The sequence below is a fragment of the Symsagittifera roscoffensis genome, chromosome 9 (assembly GCF_963678635.1).
Source record: "Symsagittifera roscoffensis chromosome 9, txSymRosc1.1, whole genome shotgun sequence".
Classification (NCBI taxonomy): Eukaryota; Metazoa; Xenacoelomorpha; order Acoela; family Convolutidae; genus Symsagittifera; species Symsagittifera roscoffensis.
This window is the reverse complement of record NC_087070.1, coordinates 15,565,946-15,584,283: the sequence shown is the minus strand read 5'-3', so window position 1 is coordinate 15,584,283 and position 18,338 is coordinate 15,565,946. Positions and strand designations below refer to the sequence as shown.

The window sequence follows — 18,338 nt, the reverse complement described above, 5'->3', positions numbered from 1 at the left end:
TAATTTTTTGGGCTGAGTTAGTCAGCTAACTTGATGGTGAACAGATTTCTCCTCCATACTTCACATGCAACGTCACACTTGAAGCCATAACAAAACATAATCCTACTTAGGAGAAGGAAACTGAAAATTTAGGGCTTTGGAAATTAACGTTCTCCAATTGATATAACATTTTACATACCGTATAATTAGGCTATGACAAACATATTTGAGAATACTTAACCTTGTAAAAGCACTCGTTGCATCATAAAATTGATGATCATGCGAGGTGGGGGAGGAAAAAAATCAATAAGGCCCTTGTCGCAGGTGTCAGAAGGTATTTATGCACTTTTTGATCATACGCTGAAAGTTACGTAAATAGCATTCTCCAAATACGAACGTGGAAATGGCGCGAAAACACGTGAACGTGGAAATGGCGCGAAATTTTCCAGTGGAATTAAAACTTTACTCAAATTGGGTTAATGTTTTCAAAAAAAAATTTTCATTCATTTTCTAGCCATTTTTTTATTATTTAAAAATATAATACTGAAGATTTCAGAGAAGAGTTTAAATTAGACGAAAAAAAATAAGTAACCAAGTTAAAATAAGAGACCAAAAAAAATAAGAGACCAAGAAAAAATAAGAGACCTAGAAAAAATAATTGACCAATAAGTGACCAGGTCACTTAAAGTGACCAGTTTGAGCAGCCTGTTAATAATAATCTAGCACAATTTTGCAGAAGTTCTATATCCTTTCTCAGAAACTAGAAAAATTCGGAAAATTTTGAACAATAGGAAAATTGCAATACATCTGATTAAACATACCAAGATCTCCAATCATTAAGAATTAAATTTACGATAAGAACCATATGTTACAATTTCAAGACGTTAAAATAGTTACAAGTCCTTGATCCAGTTAATAAGTGAGTTGTAATACAGCCTGTATGTATCTGTTAATCATCATCATAATCTGTTTAGTGTAAGTTCTGCCACAGAGCTTTTCTGTTTACTTCGACTCTGCGAAGCACACTTGGTCTGTTTCAAAGTCAAACAGGGTGTAGTAGGGTCCGATGAAGACATCTCCCAGGATCCACTGAGGTCCAGTGGGGATTTCGAGGCCAATGAATCCAGACAGACATTCGGTCTGTCCTTGCGAGGTGACCTGCAGTACATACTGCTCGGCAGTCAGTGTGAAGTCCTTTCCGGCGATGGTGAAAGTGACGTCTGGCATGGAGTCCAGCTTCTTGCAGTCCACCAGGTATTCTCCCCCCACGATGGGAGTGGCTCCAATGGCCTACAAGAACATGTGAAGAATAAGTTTTTGAAAAAAAACTACACTCACAAGCCTGCTAGAATAAATAGTTAATTCGTGTTAGATTACAGAACATAGCAGGGGAGAGAGATGTCATCCATTTTGCCGTAGCGGTCTAATCTTGAGGCCGCGGATGATATTGCGACCCCTCCAACCATGACCAAAGCAGGATTCGAACCGACGACCTTTGTATTAAAGGCCGCCCGTCTTACCCACTCAGCAAAAGCTGCTCTAAGTGTCACCACTTCGAAAATCAAGGTTCATAGACACTTGAAAATCAAAAAGATCTATAGATACGAGTCATCACTTAGTTCGTTGAAAATTATAAGTTAGCCAACACACGCTTGGAAAGGAGTCAATGAACTCAAGGAAACAGGAAAATTTACTGACTTGTTTTTTGAATTCAACTTTTGAATTTCAAAGAAAAATATGTGGCCTTAAAGATCTTTGAATTTATGAACAATTTGTGATTCACACTTTTTTGATACAATTAAACCAATTTGAGAAAACTGGATCAATAGATGACGTTTTTTATTCTACTGGGAAACCTGAAAAATAAAATCTGCTGTGGAAACTGCAAGTCAATCACATTTTTGTGACTTTTAAACTTTTGCTGTTCGTTACTGGAATTTGCCTTCCTTTTAACAATAGAAATAAAGTGATTTAAATAAAAAATCAAAACTCAAACCTCAAAAAACCGAACTAGAGCGCGAACAAATTTCAAGACTTTTTCTTAAAAAAAAACAAAAAACAATCACCATGACATATAAGAGTCTTCACTATGTTCATTACTCTAAACACAGTCCTTTCCCAGTTCAAGACAACTGGATTGTTTCTTTAAATTAGATTGATTATGTAATAGAGCTGAAATTTTTTTGATAGTTCCTGCACTTGATGAACAACTTAACTACCTATACCCACTCGGCCAGAGCGCTGAGTACAACAAAAACATATGCAAACGACAGTTGGAAAAGAATGACGACCGCAAGGAAACAAAAAACTTACTTTGAAATTTGCCCTTAAAGCCCTTTGAGTTTGAAAAAACTTCAACTTTTCATTTTTAAAGAAAAATATGTTCCCTTAAAGCCCTTTGAGGAATAGCTTATGATTTGTGTTTTTTTTGAAAAAATTAACCTAATTTGAGAAAACTGGATCAATAGATAAAAATTTTATTTCGCTGGGAAATCTGAAATGAATTCCACTTTCGAAACTAGAAGTCGACCGTTTTTCGTGACCTTTACAATTTTGCTGTTCGATAATGGAGTTTGTCTCCTTTCAACCAGCAAAATAAACTGATTTTTAAAAGAAACTAGGATAGCCAGTTACTGTGCAAGTAGCACATAATGTTCCGACCATAGTCTTTAAAAAAACTACAAGATACAGCTGTTTTTTTATCAAATTAGTTTTCTGCGTGGGGTGATATAAAAGTCTGATGTAAAACTATATTTTAGGTATATTTGACATTCATAGTAATACAGGCAAAAAGACACAAACATTTTTCAGAAATTTAACAGTGAAGATTTTGTTTCCCACAATGGAGCTAAAAAACTACAAAAATTAATTTTACTTGGTTAAAGTTAAGTTTTCAGGGCTTAAATTTTAAATTTCTCCTAATTAAGCTGTTGTAAGCCTGCTCGCTTGCTTTATTCGTTCGAATTAAGACGCAAAATCAAAAATTTCAAACCCGTTTTTCTCAAACCTGGGAAAATTTTTTGGAACTTTTAATGTGGTTCGAATTACGACTGAAAGGGCTTTAAAATGATATATTACTCAACCCAGTCCGATGATTGTTTGGGGTACCTGATTCTGCGTGGAAAAAACACCTGAATACAATGTTCCTCCCCATTTTCAATGGTCGGAATAAAAAGTCAAACTCAAGCGCAAAATCAAACTTCAGCGTGAACAAATGTTAATCAATACGACCTTTATGTGAGTGCAGCTCATATTTGCTCTGCGAGTGAATTGTTGAATTTAGAATTAGTCACCTCTTGGATCTTTTTGACCTCAGCCACTGGTCCTGCGAGCAGTGAGGTTCCTGTGTCGGCTATGGCCTGGCATCCATTCTCACAGAATGACACTCCAGACCCACTCACGGATCCGCCGTCCATTTTGAACTGCCAGTATGTCTTGCTCGTCACATCAGTACAGGTAAAGTTACCTGTAACGATGCAAAATAAAACAGGGTCAACAGACAGGAAAAAAATCAATGAACGCAAGGAAGCAGAAAACGAAATACTGAATCGTTTTTTAAAAATCTCAAATTTCGAATTTCCATGAAAACAAAATAGATGGCCTTACAGCTCTGAACTTCTAGAACAATTTATGATTGACATTTTTTGATTAAATACACCCAATTTGAAAAAAGTGGATCAATAAGTCGTGACCTTCACACTTTTGTTGGTCGATAGTGGAGTTTGCGGATCGTTTCCTCCAACCACATTCACCTCACTCGAGCATCAGTTTTGCTGTGTTACGATTCGTTTTACATATGGTTGATTATGTAGACCAAATATTTTTGTCATGCCCTAAGTAGTCCGTGTGTCAACTTTCATAATCTTCAGGAAATGTGAACAAAAATTTTACCAGTAAAAATTTGCAGGTGGGGGGAAAGGAAAAACAGCCGAGTTTGCCTTCCTTTTAACAAAGGAAAGAACTGAACTTAAAAAGAAATCAAAAGTCAAAACAGGAAAAATTAAATTTGAGCCTGAACAAACTTAAACTTTGTTTCCTATATAAGAGTCTGAACTACGTTCATCGACTCTTAAACATTAATTTTAGACAACAAATACTTGCTACTACTAACTACACTTACCAGCGTGTAACGCGCCTCCGAAGCTTGAAAATTACTTCATTCATATATGAGATACTTGTTCATTTAATTCTTTATTTTCATTAGCCCGTACGTATATCATTTGCTGCCATCAATAGTTTAATCCCGCTTAATTTGAGATATGCATCAGATTTTTTTTTAAAGTCTAATTGTTAAAAATTACTTACAGACCAGCAAAAATCCATATCTAGGCAACAAAGCCGACCAAACATGAGCAGACACACAACAGTTCGACAATTATTCGAAACAAAATATTTCCCTTTTGAATAAAAGAAGTTCTGGCCGGGTTCGAACACATGATCTTTATCACCTCAGACGTAGTATTTTTCTCATAAACCATATGTGCCTGAGAAACTAACAAAGTTTGATTTTGATGTGAGCCAAGCTATCATATGTTTATCTGTAAATATTTTGTAAAACAAGAAAATTTCGTGATGCATCAACTAAGCCGACAAAACATAATCAGAGTAACAATAGTCCGAAACAGAATATTTTGTCGTTTAAAACTTAAAAGAACTGTCAATAGTAACAGTTGACCGGTAGAACTTAAATTTGCACGCGAATGAAGTCTAGTGATTCAACTGATTTTGTTAAACAAGTTGTTAACCCGGAAAAAGTCCATATTCCAGTTGGATAACGCTTGCTTATCGCAAGCATAAATATCATTTTTCTTAGTTTAATTGTTAGTTTATAAAAAATTTTTGAAAAATCATACAAAAAAAGTCAAAAACTTAAAACATTTTAGTACTAAAAATAAGATGGAGGCCAAATCTGTAACTGCTGCTAGTAACTTGACTTCAGCTCACCAAAAAATCGACAATTTCAAATTTTGAAAAAACTATATATTTTTTTAAAATTTAACACTTGAAAATTTTTGGAAAACCAAAACTAGCCAACAGACAGTTGGAACAGAATCATGAACGCAAAGAAAGATGAAAAAACACTGGCTTGCTTTTTTTTAATTTAAACTTTCGAATTTCTAAGAAAACCATATATGCCCTTAAAGCTCTTCGCATTTCAAGGAAAATTTGTTTTCAACATTGTTCTGCTAAAAAATCCCAATTTGAGAAAACTGGATCAATAGATAGTTTTAAATTCGCTGGAAAATCTGAAAACAAAATTTCATTTTCGAAGCTAGAAGTCAACTTTTACACAAGTTTTTCATTACCTTTACACTTTTGTTGTTCGATAGTGCAGTTTGCCTTCTTTTTAACAAAGGAAATGAAGTGAACTTGAATGAAATCAAAAGTCAGAAGGGAAAAATCATGCTTTAGAGTGGAAAATTTTCAAGACTTTTTTCTGAAAAAAAAAACAAACAAAAAACTCACCAAGACCTATATAAGAGTATTCACTATGTTTATGGCTCTTAAAAAAGCGTCAGATAGATAAAAGTAAGAGGCGTTGTGCAATCATTCTGTGAGTCCAGATAAAAAACGCTCGAAACCTTAGATGTTTGAGGAGTCAAATGTGATGGCAAGATTTACGCAGGCAGTACGCTGACAGCACCCAACTAAAGAGATGGGAACTTTGTGATCTTTTTAATCAAGTTTTCTTAAAAAATTGAAAAAAGTCATAAAAAACGTCATATCTCAGGAGCTTAAAGGATTTGAGCAGCCTCATTTAGGAGCTGCCACAATTTGCAACGCCTGAGAGTACCCTGACAGTACCGAGTTGGTAATTTCAAATTTTGTGCCGTTTTTTTATATCTCGAAAATAGAAAATTTTTAAAAAAGCATTAAATACCGTCTTATCTCGTCAAGTAAAAAGATTTGGGCACTCATGTTTGGAGATCAAAATCACAACCCTTAGGGGAACCCGGACAGCATGCGACTATTGGGTCGCTGATTTCAAACTTGTTGAAATAAACTCTGAATTCATGCAGGAAAATCGAAAAAAAATTCTTAACCATTGCAATATACAATATACCTTAAACGTGAAAAAACTCTGTCGTTAGACATGCAAGAAGTACGTCGAAACAGCTTCAACCTGCCGAGATTGTGAAGCCCGTATTTAAATATATCACAGATTATTTAAAAAATCAACAAAAACTATTCTTTGGCAACCAAATCTGAACTAAAAACTCTTCATCTCAACTGTCACTTTCCTCCAGCAAGGAGTGTAGCTGATCAATTTTGAGCGTACACTCTTAAATTTTCGTCAAAACATCTTTGGTCAAATGCAATATAATTTTCTGTTAAATTTCATGAATAGGAACAGCCCAAAACCCAGAGCTAGATCAAAACCAACCAGTGTAATGGTCAGGGTTTGCTCCTCCGAAGTAGATTTCTCCACCTTCGGCGCTGTTTAGGTCCCGGTTGAGCCAGAAACCGAACTTGTTGGCCGACACCAGTCCCTGATCCCAGGCGTTGTTGAACCAGGGCTCCAGACCATCAACTGCGATCGAGGGGTAGGCCATTCCAAGAATACCGTCGAACTTGGCTGCCACAAACGTGACTCCGGGTTCTTTGGTCGCTTCCCCAAACAGCTGGTTCTTCACTGAAATTTCAGCCACGGACACCTAAATGGCATTGATCGGTGATTTTTAGCTCACAATAATTATTTTAATTAGAATTAATTTACCTCTGCTTGTAAGTCTGAAATTGTAACCAAAGAGTTACAACATTTGGCATGATAACGTGCCTCAAAACTTTAAATCGAAGAAATTGTAAACAGTATCTTCAGCGACACTGATTTCAATTAAGTAGACAGCTTAGATTTAGCTGAACTTTCAAGGTAAGTTTTGAAAAAAGCGACTCCTTGCCCGTACCCCTGCCCCTTTTATTTAACTACAAAATCTTAAGCTTTCGCATGGTCCAACGATCATGAACATTGTACGCACACTAATTAGCTATACATAAAATACCTTTGACCCGCAAATATTACTCAGTAAAATCATTTACTTTTGGCGAATGAGGGTAAGAGTCGAGAAACTACTCACAGTATCACTACTGACAATTCCAGAGCACTCTCCAGTTCCGTACTGGATCGCAAACTTAGTTCCATTGGCCTGGTAAGAGGTGCTCTGAGTTGAGTCATACTTGTCGTGCAACAGACATGCGATATTGGTGAAGGAGCATTTCTTAGAAGGAACCCACAGGTTGGAGGATCCAGTGTCAAAGATGACAGTGAATGTCTGGCAGGGCGTTCCGATACAGATGGCTCCGTAGTACTGGGCGTCCATGTAATCTGTGAGATGTTCCGCCCTGTTCGCGTGATACTTGTTCGCCTTGAGCTATTACAAAACAAACAACGCCAGTTATTCTGGACGAATAGCAATGACAATCCATTTGGGAGCCAAAAATTCTGTTTTGAAGCCAAATTATCAAACTTCTCTAAAACCAACAATAAGTTACTTTTGCTGGTGAAAAATTTAACTGTTTGAGTAGCAAGCGGGTAGCAAGATAGTAGGAAAAACTCACGTGCTTATGTATAAAAACGCCTCAAAATGGCCTTCAAATTCTCATGCAGATTATTTAGTTTCATTTTGTTGGTAAATGCCGTTAACTTTCCAATAATTTAAAAGAAGCTGTCAATTTTTTACGCAGATTAATTAGTTTTTTTTGTTGGTAAAGGCAGTCAAATTTCCAATAATTTGGTAAATAATGTTAATTTTCTACGCAGATTATTTAGTTTCATTTTGTTGGTAAACGCAGTTAATTTTCCAACAGATAGAATCTAATTTCCATACACATCATGATTAATTTAAAACTTCTGAATACCTGGCTGTTGGCCTTGGTGATGTCGTACATCTCGTCCAGTCGGTATCCCTTGTCAGCCAGAGTCTGTCTGGCACTGGGCACCCGCATCAAAGGCACCTTCACTGCCGCCGCAGCCAGCCCACTGAAATTTGGAGAAATTATTGAAGTTTTTAGTTCGACAAAATCCCCTTTGTATTCGAGTGTGTATTTAATTTTTAAACTTTTCTACGCAGAATCAGGTACTGCAAATAACTGTGTGGTGTATCATATTGTAACCCTTTCAGTGATTTGATTGGTTTTTAAAATTTCGAAAATTGAGAAAAAGGAGTCTGAGGTTTACAGACAAATATAGTGCTAAGAAAGAAAATAGGTTTCCTTTTTTTTAGTGATTTTAAGCTGGTGAAAGCGATAAAAATTTCATCATCATTATCCGTTTGTAAAGTCTAGTAGTTTGTTCCAAATTGAATTTTGCCACAGATGTTCAAAAAAGTTCATCTGAGAAGGATTTAACTTTATCATTCGTCTGGATTTGAGCCATATCCTACAGATCTCAATCAGCTCGCTTCTTCCAAGGCAATTGTCAGCGCAACTTAATCTACGTCCAGGTAATTCACTAAATTCATGCACATGATATTATGTTGTTCCGATCATTAAAAATGGGGAGGAACTGCTATTCGGTGTTTTTTTTTGGTTCGTTTTCCACGCGAAATCAGAAACCACAAATAATCATCGGAAAGGGTCGAGTGATATATCAAATTTAAAATTCTATCAGTCTAGAAAAACTATTTAAAACTGTTTTTATGAGAGCACGCTTTTTGTAGAATGATAAGCCATTAGATTTTACTACTAACTCCATTCGAAATTTTACGAAGTTTTTTAGCACCATCTTTGGCAATGAAAAACTTCAAAAATTAAGAAAAAATAAAACATTCCGAGGGCCAAATTTTTGTATAAAAAAATGCAGGCTTAGCCGCTCGTAGAGGGGAGCTTTTCAGATCTGTTCTATTCAAGTAAACTAAAATCTCAGATTTGGTAGGTTAGTTTTTCAAAAAACAAAACGAAAGAAAAATCAAAAATATCGGTCAAATATTCCCCCACAGTGTTTTTCGAAGGCTGTCGACAAAGACAAAGGTGTAAAACAAGAAGAAATCAGGGGAGTATGCAAGCACACAATGGTGTAGAAGATCTTGCAATGGATAAACCTTTTTTGAAAAATTTTGAAAAAAAAAGTGGTAAAGTTTTTTAAGTTTTCCAAAGCGTCTAAGCAAACAAAATAAAAAACCCAATCCCATACATTTTCATTATACCTGTTTGTATCAAGCAGGAATTCCAGGCAAATATGCCAAGCATGACATTTGAAAATTAAAACATAGCCAATCGAAGATTGGAAAAGAGTAATCATCGCAAGTTACATAAAAAAAAACACTTTCTTGAACAAATCTCAACTTTCAAACTTTAAGGGAAAAAAATAGATGCCCTTTATGCTCTTTAAATTTCTAGAACGATTTATAATTAGCACTTTTTGATAACATTAACCCAACTTGAGAAAACTGGATTAATAGGTAAAGTTTTTATTCCGCTGGAAATCTAAAAAATAAATTCCACTTTCGAAACTAAAAATCGTTCACAGTTTTTGCGCCATTTCCACATTAGTTTTTGAGAGTGCTATTTTCGTCACTTTCAGCAGATGAATTTCAATTGAGCTAAAAAAAGTGCATATATACCTAAGTGCGTCAATATTTCCTGAAAAAAAAATGAGCAAGACCTATATAAGAGTCTTCACTACGTTCATTACTCTTAATTAGCAACTAAAAAAAACGTACGAAGCGGAAACAAGGCCGCGATCTTTAAGACACCAATTGCGCCGAAAAAAAAACTGATTTGGTTAAAAAAACGGTCAAAAGTTTCAGCTCCCCTAGAATCATCAACATCGCCTATATGGTACCCTAGGTATGGTGGTACCCTGGTATCATCAAAAACGCCTTTATGAGCAGTACTAATTGAACTTGAACAAGTGAATCAACTGATTTTGTAAAACTAATTGTTAACCCGAAAAAAATCAACATTCCGACTTGATAACGTTTGCTAATCGCAAGCGTACTCAAACAGGAACAAAGTGTTTGAATCAACAAAAAAACCTAAGCTTTGGAAAGAAACTGCCTGAAAAGCGTACCAGATAAAATAAATTGCATATTGAAAAAAAAACGTAGAATTAGCCGACAAAAAATAGTAGGAAAATCAAAAGTCCAAAAAATCAATGTTTTCAATAAATTTAATTAAAAATATCTAAAACGAACAAATAGGAAGTTTTAGCCGAATTTTCAGGAAATTGAGCATGTATGAGCAGCAGCAGCGAAAAAAAGCAGCATAATTTGCAAGAAAAAGCTACTTACGGGGAAAATGTTTAGTTCCAGATTACAAGACACTTGCTTTCGCAAGTTTAACAAGGAATGAAAGAGCTTTAATATGGTATATCACTTAAAACCATCTGGAGTTTATTTGTTGCACCTGGATTTGTTTTAATCATCCGACTAAAGTAATCTTTTTGTTAACTTTTTTTGTTAACTTTGCGAAGTTGTCTCGGCTATTAAAAAGGAATCGAAATAACTCTACGAAACATTTAAGCCTTGGGAGTAAACTTTCGCGACCCCTCGTCAAACGGTCAAATGCTCGAAAAGCAGAAGTGACATCGGTTTTTCTCTACATGAACCTTTTTTTTTAAATACCGTATCCGAATTCAAATTTTGTGTACGTGAAATACCCCAGTTTCGTCTCAGATTTAATATTTCTGATTTCTTACCCGCTAATAGGGCATAGTGCTTTCCCTCTTTAAAAACAATTTGCCGGATCTAATAACAGAAAAAAGGCAAGAAAATCCAACATTCAACTTAACAATTAAAAAAAAAACACTATACTGCGGGATTTAAACCCGGACCATAGGCCACTTGATTTGACAACTTAGTCATGGCTCCCACCGGCAGCTACTTTTACAAATACTTCATTCTTAGATACCATGAAGCAAAGAGTGCGCTTTAACAAACATAATCTAGATTATTGGCTGTGTAATTAAATGTACTTGAAAACTGTACATCAAAACGAGCGACTTGCGTTGGAAAAAGAAAGACAGACCAATTTTTTCGAGATTATTTGTCAAAATCTTCTATAAAACACAGCTACAGTAAAAAAAAAAGCTTTTACAAATCATCTGAGCATAATGAAGTCTATTCTCTCTTTCTCTAGCCAGGTATGCTTGGCAAACAAATTACAGCCAATCAAAGCCCTTCACTGATTTTCACGCTTTTTTGAATTTTTTAATGCTGAACTCAAGTCAAATGATTTCAAGTCAAATTGGTTTATTTGACTTGAAATCATTTGGTCATTCAGCGACGCGGGATTCAACAAAAAAATTCCTGAGGTTGGGCTAAACGTTTGCCATGAAAAATTTAATATTATTGGCGGTAGTTCACGGAGCATTCCGTAACAGCGTAAACTTATTGAAATTCCGGCAAAAAGACACAGTAGTCTATAATATTTTCAACAATACAAAGAACATATTCAGAATTTCAGCTTTGTTTGAGGTGAAAAAATCTATATGTTCAAAAACCCAATAGATATTCTTCAAGTACTATTTCGCAGGATCTTAAGCAGAGATATGGAGAGATATTATTTTTTGGTTTGAGACATCATTGTATACAGTTTCTTAGTCTAATCTACAAAACAGGAGTAATGGTGTGTCTTAATTTTCATTAACTTACCACGCTAATGCGAGCAGGACGAATTTTGAAATCATTTTGAGTGCAATAGAAAACCACAAATACAGCTGCTTCAAACTAGCCGATGAGAAGATTAATGATAATTTTCGAATGATAAGGAAATTTGCTCAGGATGTTGACCAAACAATGGTTTGTGCTAATCATTGTTTCGCTCAAGTTTCGTGGCGTGACTTTCGTCGAGGTCATGAACACTTTTATTTTTGGTACATAACCAATTAAGGCTAACATGTGGTAATAATCGATCGAACCAAAGTAAAAAACCACCCAAATACGAATATGTCTTGGGGAAAGTCAGATACATATTAGAAATTCCCAAACGTCAGAGCGCCAACGCAGACAAATAAATTGTCGCAATGGTAAATTAAAATCAATCGATTCAGTAAATAACGTATTTGATAAGACTACCAAATCAGAATTCTCTATTTGACTATTGTCGAAACAGAGACAAATCGGAAAAGCTTGTGATGGATACTAGGTACTAAACATATATAACCAGAGTAAACTAGGTATTGCACAAAATAAATAAATCTAAAACAACGACGCCAAATTTTTAAATTTAGTTTTAGATTTGGTATGATTTTAACCTAAAAACCTATTGAAAAAGTTTTACCTCAGAAATAACGCAGATAAAGAACCCAAGTAAATCCATCAAATTCAAACCCTGATTTCGGCGTCACGAAAGTAAATATTGGATCTTTTTACCTGTACCCCCTTGGTATCTAGTAATGATTTGCCACCCCTATAATGAACTTATTCAACGATTAAGCATATGTGGTAACAAATCTCCTCCTCCCTTTTGGGGAAAGGGGGGGGGCATAGTTAAAAAGATCCTACATATTAGCCAATAACTAAGCGGTCCACTTGAGACATCTAGTATCTTTATGAACTTGCTGGCATGTAATACTGCAGAACTTGAACCCACACTGTACACAATTGTAAGTAGAGGCGAACCCGCAAACCGAGCATAACTTCTTCGGCGCCCTGCAACTCAGGGGCGCCGCACTCGAGAAGTAATTTGGGGTCTCTTTGTTCAAGGCAGCTTCTTCTTCTACCAAATTTTGGAGCGTTTTTCTGAATCTTTGCTTGTAGTGATCGCCTCTGATTTTTCGTTTCCGATTTTTTCCGCCTTTAGGCAGGGCTGAGTGTTATAACATTAAAATTTTATCGAGTATTACTGAAACAGTATTGGTAATTATGATAGGATTAAACTGGAATACTTTTCGAAAAACGAAATTTTCACTTCAAATAATCGGTTCAGAGGCTTAGAAATTGAATGAAAAAAATATACCTTATAGTCAACCAACCTATTTTTTGTAGCTTTACCAAATCACTAAACAGACCTTATTTTGACCAAACTTTCTGAGCAGGCCAAATTTTCTAATAAGCAGGCCAAAAGAGTGTTTTAGGGCAGTTTTTGGAAAGTTTTGACAAGAAAATCTAACTGATGCAAAAGAGCCAAAAATGCGTGTCTTGAAAAGTATCAAGGGGGGACCCTTTGGGTCGCCAGGGGGTCGAATCCCCGAGGGAGGGGGCGTCCCCCAAATCCGTTACTGACTAGTGATTCGTTACAAGGTACAATTTAGGTTTATGCTTAACCGTTGAATTAGACTTTTATAGGGGTGGAAAAAACTATAAAAAACTTGTTTCAAATTGGGACATATTTTGCAGTTTCTCAGCCGTGCCTTTTGATTTGTCCTCTTGGCCTTCGACATGTAACATTTTCTTATTGATGAAGATGAGGTTGGCATGTGGATCTTCCTGGAAGTTGTCCTTTTCCAGGGAGTCCAAATGTCGCTCCAGTCTCCTCTCCCTTGAGATGTGATCCAGCACTTTCTTGTCATTCACTATTTTCTGTCGTTCACTCTCGCGAGCCACCATTACAGACATGATTCAAATCTTTAATGCGACATAGATTAAAAACGAAAGCGAAGTAGAACTCTCGCTTGCGATATAAAACATTGTCAATGTCACAGACCGAGGTCGTGCTTCAAACCTTCGACTTTGAAATCAGGAACCTCAAAAGATACAGCTCAGTATTTCACCTAGTCATTATAATACTAGATGAGTATTAAAAAGAGTAAAAACTTTGAATAAATTGAAAATGAAACAAAATCAAAACAACGAGCTTGCCTTAATTTGCTATAAATTATTGCTTAGTTGTTTTTATCAGCATTAACTCGAGTGGCAGTTCTCTTCTAAAAATCGTGCTAGCTTTCCCAATTTAACTCCCAATCTAAATAAAACCAGTTCGGAATCCACAGTCGACAAATTTTTTTTATTACGGCCTTCTGTTGTAATCTGACCTCGAGAACTATGGGAACTTGTGTAAAAAGATGGTTGAAAATTAATAGAGACAGGGGCGGATTTAGAGGGGGGGGGGCGGACGCTCCCCCCCCCCCCCTCTCCCTCAGGGATTCGACCCCATGCCGACCCAAAGGGTCTCCTTTGGTATTTTAAAAAAAAATCCATTTGAGGCCGACCGACCCTCAAAATATACTACCTTTGAGGGGGAGCGCGCGCCAAAAAAACGCGATTTTTTGTCAAAATTTTCCAAAAAGTGCCCAAAACGGCTTTTTTGACCTGTTTTTTCAAAAAAATTGCAAGCGACGCAGAAAATTTGGCCAAATTACTGTCTTTTTAATGCTTTAGGAGAGCTCGGAAAATCAATTCAGTCGACCTAAGAAATTCAGTCCTCGAGAAAGTCCTGGATCCCCCCTCGAGAAAGTCCTATATCCGCCCCTGAATAGAGAGCTTGGAGTTATCAACTTGAGCGGTTATCACTCGATTGAATATTGCTGCCCCAAAACAGTTTGTGCTGGTGTTTATGTCAAAAATCTCCGCTGTAACGGATTGCAAATTATAACACTCATATTACCAAAGGGCAGCTTAAGCACGACCATAAACCACATGTACCATGTCCCACGTGCTGACTTTGGAAAATTAACCGGACTTGCAGATGATCGTCTCAATGATATGGCATACCTGAATTGAGTGAAATCATTACTGCCGTGATGTTATCATTGAACACATGAGAGCAAACTGATTCAGGACTAATATTCAAGATTTTGTTGTGTTCCCATTCTTCATTTCAACTCATCTGCTGGTCCGCGTCAGCAAAATACTTCTAAATCAATGATTGATTTTTTGTATTTTTTTTACAACAACTACGAAGTCAACGGTACAATTGAGAAGATATAGGTACAGAAATAGACTATATTGTGAACAACTGCATCTTCAGAATAAAGATATCGAAAAAAACTTTGGAAAACAAGCTGTGGAACGGAACGTATAACAAATGAGGATGAGAGTGGAAAATTCTTAAGCTAATCTTTAGTGCCAATCAAAAAACTAATGCAAGCAGTTCTAAACAGTTCTAAAAAGTTAGCTTTGATATTATTAATTTCAAAAGCGTTGAAGCTTTTTCAATTGGAAAAACTAAAACCGCAGAACGCAAAAATTATTTGATTGATTCCTGTTTAAGGCATCCAGTTTATTTTTATTGAGCCTTACCTGTCCGATTTTGAAAAAATTGGAGTTCGGAGTGCCCAAAGGCTGCATCTTAGGTTTTTTTTTCTCTTCATTCATTACATGAATGAGATTAATAATTACTAAGACAATCTTCATAATAAATTTTACGCTGACGAAACAGCTCTGATTAATGATCCAGGCAAAAAGACTGAAAAAAAACTGGTTGACGTAAACAATTGGGTGATTGAAGACAAAATATCTCTTAACAATGAAAATACAAAATCGCTGAAGTTCTAAAAAACAGAAACACAAGAATTATAGATGGTGTCATTTGAACAAAGAAGAATAAAAAAGTTTCAAGGTTAAATACCTAGAACGCACAAAGATCGCGAGTTCAATTTCAAAAAAAAGTACCAAAGAAAAAAACCGAATAAGATTTATTTATTAAATTTATTTAAGTTATTTTAGATCTGTGAGTAAGTCAAAGTGAAGTTGAACGCAAGCAAATTGGGACAAAAGCGTTGTCCATCTCATAAGTTAACTCGGAACTTTGTAGAAAGCAAAAGGATAGAAAAGTTAGCAGACAAAATTGAAGCCGACAGCCAATAAGCTGAAAAACAACCGAAATTTATTTTAAAATTATGATATCCCCTCGTTTTCAAAACACACGAACAGAAGAAAAAAATTCGAAGCCACTAAATTACGACTAGTCTGCAGATGTTAAATTAACAAAACACTGAAATGAACTAACTATGAATGGTTATCACGAGATATTTACATCTCGTATCAATCTGAAATAAATACTGATGATGATTACACAAAGGCGAAGCGGAGCTTCGCACCACATATGATACCACACAGACATAGTATTGCGGAATATCAAATAAAAGATGAAACAAAAATCAATACATCGAAAAAAAAGATTGCAAAAAAATTCATTTTTTCCTTTAGCACGTGTCTGAAGAGGGGGTGTAAAATAAGTTTTCTCATCACACGACCGAAAAAATGTTCATTAAGCCGATCAAATACGAGCCAAAATCAATTAGGGCAAGATGATCTCATAATCGAGAGAAAAAAAGTCTGAGGTAGTATTTCTACAAATTACAGAAATAACTCGAAAAAAACTTGCACCTGCAATGAAAACTGCTCACAGCATTAGAAAATTCCGATGTGGCAACTAAGCCGACAAAAAAGAGAGGCCGACAACAATCAAACTGCCGACAGGCCTTTAGACTTTTTGAAACAAAAAAAAAGTTTTGAAAAAAATACAAGTCCTGCCCCGACTCGAAACTGAGATCTTTGCCGTTCCAGGCGTAGCTATTAAGCCGACAACAACAAGTTGGTCGCAGATGCCGAAATATTAATTTATTATATATCAAGCAATCACTTGAGTGATTCATTTACACTAGTTGTTAACGAAAAAAGTCTATATTCCGATTTGATAACATAGTAATCGCAAGCGTTATAACAATGGACGTTTGAGTTATATACAAAAGTTTATCTTATGCCAAACTAATGTCAAAATACCCTATAGGCATTATTCATAAAACTTTTTCCAATCAGCGCAAATTTTCAGAACTCACTCTCTGCTACGCTTGGTAGGAGTATTTCGGCTAATCAATACACATTCCGGAAATTGGACAAACTCCTTGTTCGCGTTCCGTGCGTGCAAAATTATTTGAAGCTATATTTATATATCACTCGGCCTACAGTTCTTTTTTCAAGTTTTTTTTAAAAACTGAATTCATTGTCTGTGTGTCAATTGTTCAATAATAAAGTGTAACTTAGTTTCTCAAGAGGCGTAATAAAGTAACCTTCCCCAAAGTTGATTAGCAAAAATTACTTGCACTGAAAATTGATTCATGGCATGATTGCACCTGACTGTTTTTTCCTAATTGTTTTGAACATAAAACGCCTAAGTTAATTCGACTGAAAGTTGATTCAAGATTGAATGTTTTGCTGAATGAACGAGAGTTAACTGACAGCTGTTTCGAACGGTAGACTTAATGAAAATCAGGCACTCGTCCAATAGTGAGACAGCGGTGATACAATTATTTTTGTCACGTTTCTAATCTGTTCCGTCTTGATAAATTGTCAAAACTGAGACTCAAAAACATTTTCCAATGCTTCCGAAAAAGTAACCATGAATAAGTGGCTTTCGAACAGCTCAAACGCAAAATTTGACTGCGGATGATGATATCCGCTCACAGCTTGCATCTCACATCTCAGCACTATAGCAAACTATCACAGCTGACACAGGACTCGAGACGAAAGAAGCATGGCAAAATTTCGAGAGCACGACAAACCGGGAATTTCATTGACTTCAATAACATTTAGCGTAATGGCATACTACCATTTAGCGTAGCGGCATTACTACCATGTAGCCTTTGATTTCAGTTTTAAGCGAAAGTTGAATAGCCAAAATCAATTCCACAGAAAATTGATTCTTGGCATGATTGCACGTGACTGTTTTTTCAAGGCTGTTTCGAAAAATAAAACAAAATTTATTCAACTGAAGTTTGATTCATCGCCTGATTGAATGTTTTGCTGCCTGTACATGAGTTAATTAACAGCAGTTTCGAACGGTAGTTTTAATGAAAAGCATGTACTCGTCTAATTGTGATACTTCGACGATACAATTTGTCACTTTCCTGATCTGTTCCGTGTTGATATTTTGTCAAAACTGAGACTTGAAAACACTTTCTATAGCTTTCGAAAAAGCGGCTTTAAAAACAGATTAAGGAGAAATTTAACCGCGTTTCATGATATGCGCTCACAGCTTAAGTTCTTAATTATGCGAGCTCTCACAACTCAGAACTCGAGCGATTGATCACAGCTAACGCAGGACTCAGAGACAAAAGGAACCATGGCAAGATTTCGAGAGCACGAAAAACCCGGACTTTATTTGATTTCAAAAACATTCAGCGTGGTGGCAGACTACCATGGTTGACTTCGACAAGTTAACACCGATCCTCAACACTTCAAATTGACGGATGTCTAACACTGTTCGAGATTGGACGGGGTTCGAGATCTGAACCCCACTTGTCACAACACCAATCTAGTCACAAACTCCGGAAAAAGTACAAGTACTGCGCACATCGATGTTAGCCATATATACTGCATGCAAGGTGGTATATGTGATTCGAAAAATGAACGGAGAACTCGCACAAAAAACGCACGCAAAAAACTTTGTAGCCTCTCAATGTGAAGTTTTCCTAGTCTACGGAGCATGAATCACCTAGTCTACGAAGCATGAATGAAATAAATATATTTTGAATAGCT

General features: G+C 36.0%; 3 protein-coding genes across 5 annotated transcripts in view; all 3 read right to left on the bottom strand.

Annotated features, from left to right (window-relative positions):
* The window catches only part of LOC134854559 (zinc finger protein 749-like), a 354,798-nt gene that overhangs the window by 55,845 nt on the left and 280,615 nt on the right, over positions 1-18,338 (bottom strand). The gene's annotated exons all lie outside the window — the stretch shown is intronic.
* Positions 808-11,732, bottom strand: LOC134854671 (lysosomal aspartic protease-like). The gene is made up of 6 exons (XM_063871020.1): positions 11,571-11,732; positions 7,837-7,957; positions 7,056-7,349; positions 6,365-6,635; positions 3,273-3,445; positions 808-1,269 (listed from the first exon to the last, which is right to left on the bottom strand). Exons 1-6 carry the CDS (start codon positions 11,603-11,605, stop codon positions 982-984), a joined length of 1,182 nt encoding a protein of 393 aa, XP_063727090.1. The 5' UTR covers positions 11,606-11,732; the 3' UTR covers positions 808-981.
* On the bottom strand, positions 11,977-13,480 carry LOC134854672 (zinc finger HIT domain-containing protein 1-like). 3 transcript variants are annotated; one of them, XM_063871022.1, is made up of 3 exons: positions 13,271-13,480; positions 12,423-12,714; positions 11,977-12,299 (listed from the first exon to the last, which is right to left on the bottom strand). In XM_063871022.1, exons 1-2 carry the CDS (start codon positions 13,473-13,475, stop codon positions 12,437-12,439), a joined length of 483 nt encoding a protein of 160 aa, XP_063727092.1. In that variant the 5' UTR covers positions 13,476-13,480; the 3' UTR covers positions 11,977-12,299; positions 12,423-12,436. The 3 variants fall into 3 exon arrangements, with proteins under 3 accessions (XP_063727092.1, XP_063727094.1, XP_063727091.1); XM_063871024.1 differs by having other exon boundaries at positions 11,977-12,249; XM_063871021.1 differs by lacking the exon at positions 11,977-12,299 and having other exon boundaries at positions 12,403-12,714.